The sequence below is a fragment of the Nestor notabilis genome, unplaced genomic scaffold, assembly GCF_000696875.1.
Source record: "Nestor notabilis isolate BGI_N333 unplaced genomic scaffold, ASM69687v1 scaffold17209, whole genome shotgun sequence".
Taxonomy (NCBI): domain Eukaryota; kingdom Metazoa; phylum Chordata; class Aves; order Psittaciformes; family Psittacidae; genus Nestor; species Nestor notabilis.
Window position 1 is genome coordinate 1 of NW_009943476.1, and position 2,886 is coordinate 2,886.

At 58.3% G+C, this 2,886-nt stretch overlaps 1 protein-coding gene across 1 annotated transcript; it reads left to right on the plus strand.

Annotated features, from left to right (window-relative positions):
* Positions 1-180: 180 nt before the first annotated feature.
* On the plus strand, positions 181-2,371 carry RPS11 (ribosomal protein S11; the record flags this gene model as incomplete). Its single annotated transcript, XM_010021966.1, has 3 exons — positions 181-256; positions 1,151-1,280; positions 2,223-2,371. Coding segments are annotated over 3 exons (330 nt in total), but the record flags the coding sequence as incomplete, so codon positions are not given.
* Between the last annotated feature and the right edge of the window lie 515 nt (positions 2,372-2,886).

A 2,886-nucleotide genomic window follows, 5' to 3' on the forward strand; every position in this document is an offset into this window, starting at 1 on the left:
CCTGCTTGAACCTCATCCCATGGGTCCAGAGCTCCCCGTGGGGCCTCCTCCCCTCCAGCAGCTGGTGTCATCTCCACACTTCGATCCCCTCATCCAGATCATCAGTAAAGACATCAGGAACTGGCCCCACATGGGACTGGAGGTGTTTCTCCTCATGTGCTGACTCTCCTCTCTCTGCAGGCCATCGAGGGCACCTACATTGACAAGAAGTGCCCCTTCACGGGCAACGTGTCCATCCGTGGCCGCATCCTCTCAGGTGAGTGGTGGTTCCTCAAGGCACCCGTGGGTGCTCAAATGCTGTCCTGGAGCTTCTGGTGTCCTGCTGAGGTCCTCGGGCTGCACGTGATGTCTTTCTCTCACGATGGTCTTCCAAGCCCCCCTGGTGAAGGGGCTTTGCTGACAGCACCATGTGGCTTTGCTGATGCCCAGCCCGAGGAGCTGGCCCCGGTGGGGTCCTGCCAGATGTGCTGTTCCCTGGGCAGATTGGGGTCAGGGAGCATTGGTGTGAGGGAGCACGTCAGGCTCTGCCTAGAGGGTCTTAGGGAGAAATTATGTGGTTTAGAATCAAACATGAAGTGTGGAGCCTGGTGGTGAGGAGCAGGGGAAGCCCATCCATTGTGACAGACCTCCAGAGCCCCCCCAAGGGATCTGCCAGAGCTTGTTCTGGAGGTGAGTGAGAAGAAATCGGTGGCTGCTGTGAGGGCTGGAGCAGCTCTGCTCTGGAGCCAGGCTGAGAGAGCTGGGCTGGGGCAGCTGGAGAAGAGAAGGCTCCTGAAGGGGAGACCTTAGAGCAGCTCCAGTGCCTAAAGGGGCTCCAGGAAACCTGGAGAGGGGCTTTGGACAAGGGTCTGTAGGGACAGGCCAAGGGGAATGGCTTTAACCTGCCAGAGGGGAGACTGAGATGAGCTCTGAGGCAGAAGCTCTTCCCTGGGAGGGTGCTGAGGCGCTGGCACAGGGTGCCCAGAGAAGCTGTGGCTGCCCCATCCCTGGCAGTGTTCAAGGCCAGGTTGGACACAGGGGTTGTAACAAACTGCTCTAGTGGAAGGTGTCCCTGCCCGGGGCAGGGGTTGGAGCTGGATCAGCTTTAAGGGCCCTCTGACCTCTCCCATCCTCTGCTCATCTGTAACCACCATGTCCCCCGTTTTCCCAGGGGTGGTGACCAAGATGAAGATGCAGCGCACCATCGTGATCCGCAGGGATTACCTGCACTACATCCGCAAGTACAACCGCTTCGAGAAGCGCCACAAGAACATGTCTGTGCACCTCTCACCGTGCTTCAGGTACTTGCTCACCCTGGGGGCACCCACAGAGGCGTTAGGGTGTCCACATGTCTCCTGCTCTACTGACCACTGCCTGACACTAACCCTGATGTGGAGCTGCAGTGCATGCCCGCCTTCACGTGACACATGTGGCTTCACGGCCACGTCTGACCTGGAGCCTGCCTCTGGTAGTGATGTCCAACCTCACGATGGTCTTCAGAGCCCCCCAGCATGGGGGCTGCTGACAATGCCACTGGCAGCTGCAAAAAAAAGTCAGGACACAAACACCAGCAGGGGGTGGCTTTAACCTGACCAAGGAGTGGTTAGGTGGGGAGTTAGGATCAAGTTCTTCACCATGAGGGTGGTGGGACATTGGAATGGGTTGAAGGGAGAGGCTTGAATAGTGCTTAAGGCCAGGTTGGACAGAGGGGCTTGGAGCAACCTGCTCTAGTGGAAGGTGTCCCTGTTCATTGCAGGGGGTTGGGACTGGATGAGCTTCAAGCTCCCTTCAGCCCAAACCATCCCATGATCCTGTGTTCCTCACTTCAAGGCTGAGGGTGGGCTCGGAGCTGGTGGGTTTTGTCCACCACGCATGTCCTAAGCCCATTGAGCGGAGCTGGGTTTCCAAAACAGCCTGTCCTGGTGTCAAAGCCCATTAGTCCACCTGAAGGAGTGCTTTGAGCATCCTATGGGCACCCCTGTGTGCCCAGGAGGGAATCTCCCCATCACGGAAGGGTTCCCTTCATCCCTCACCCTCCTCTTGAGCAGCTCTTCCTGAGCCTCAGTCCTGTGGGGAACAATGGGCTCTGCGGCAGCTCGGGGCGGGGAACAGCTGCTCTGGGGGCACCAACACCAGATGCTTTAGATCTTCATCTGAGGTGGCCTCTGGTGCGGGTCATGGGGGGGCAGTGGAGGCCGCAGGGAGGGGAGCCAGGGGCTGAGATCCCAGGAATGTCTCGGCAGGGACGTGCAGATCGGGGACATCGTCACGGTGGGCGAGTGCCGGCCCCTCAGCAAGACCGTGCGCTTCAACGTGCTCAAGGTCACCAAAGCTGCGGGCACCAAGAAGCAGTTCCAGAAGTTCTGAGGCAGCAGATAGAGGAGAAATAAACGTGGTGGAAACTTCCCTGTGTATGGTGGGGCTGGGGGGGCACCGGGGGATCCAGGGATCCATCATAGAGCCACGAGGTTAGTTGGGCTGAAGAGCCTGAGGTTGGACAGGGCTTGGAGCAACCTCCTCTAGTGGAAGGTGTCCCTGTCCATGGCAGGGTTTGGAGCTGGAGGAGCTTCAAGGTCCCTTCCAATACAAACCATTCCATGATTCCAGGTGTTGGAGATGGCTTCAGAGGCTCCATCCCAGCAGCTGCTGGATCCCAACATTCCCACCACCCAGATGGGATCCCAGCAAACCCACTCCTGGTTTTCCAGCCTGGGGGCACCAGGAGGTTCATGTTCCCTTAGGGGAGGTTGAACTGGGGGTGGATCAGAGAAGATGGGAGTGGAAATGTTCCCACTGGCAAAGTTGGACCAAGGTTCTGTGGCCATGAGAGCAATGGGGAGACCTCTTGGAGGCTGCTTCCTGCTGTCCCTCACTGCTTGGTGGATAAGGGATCCCAAGGGATGCACT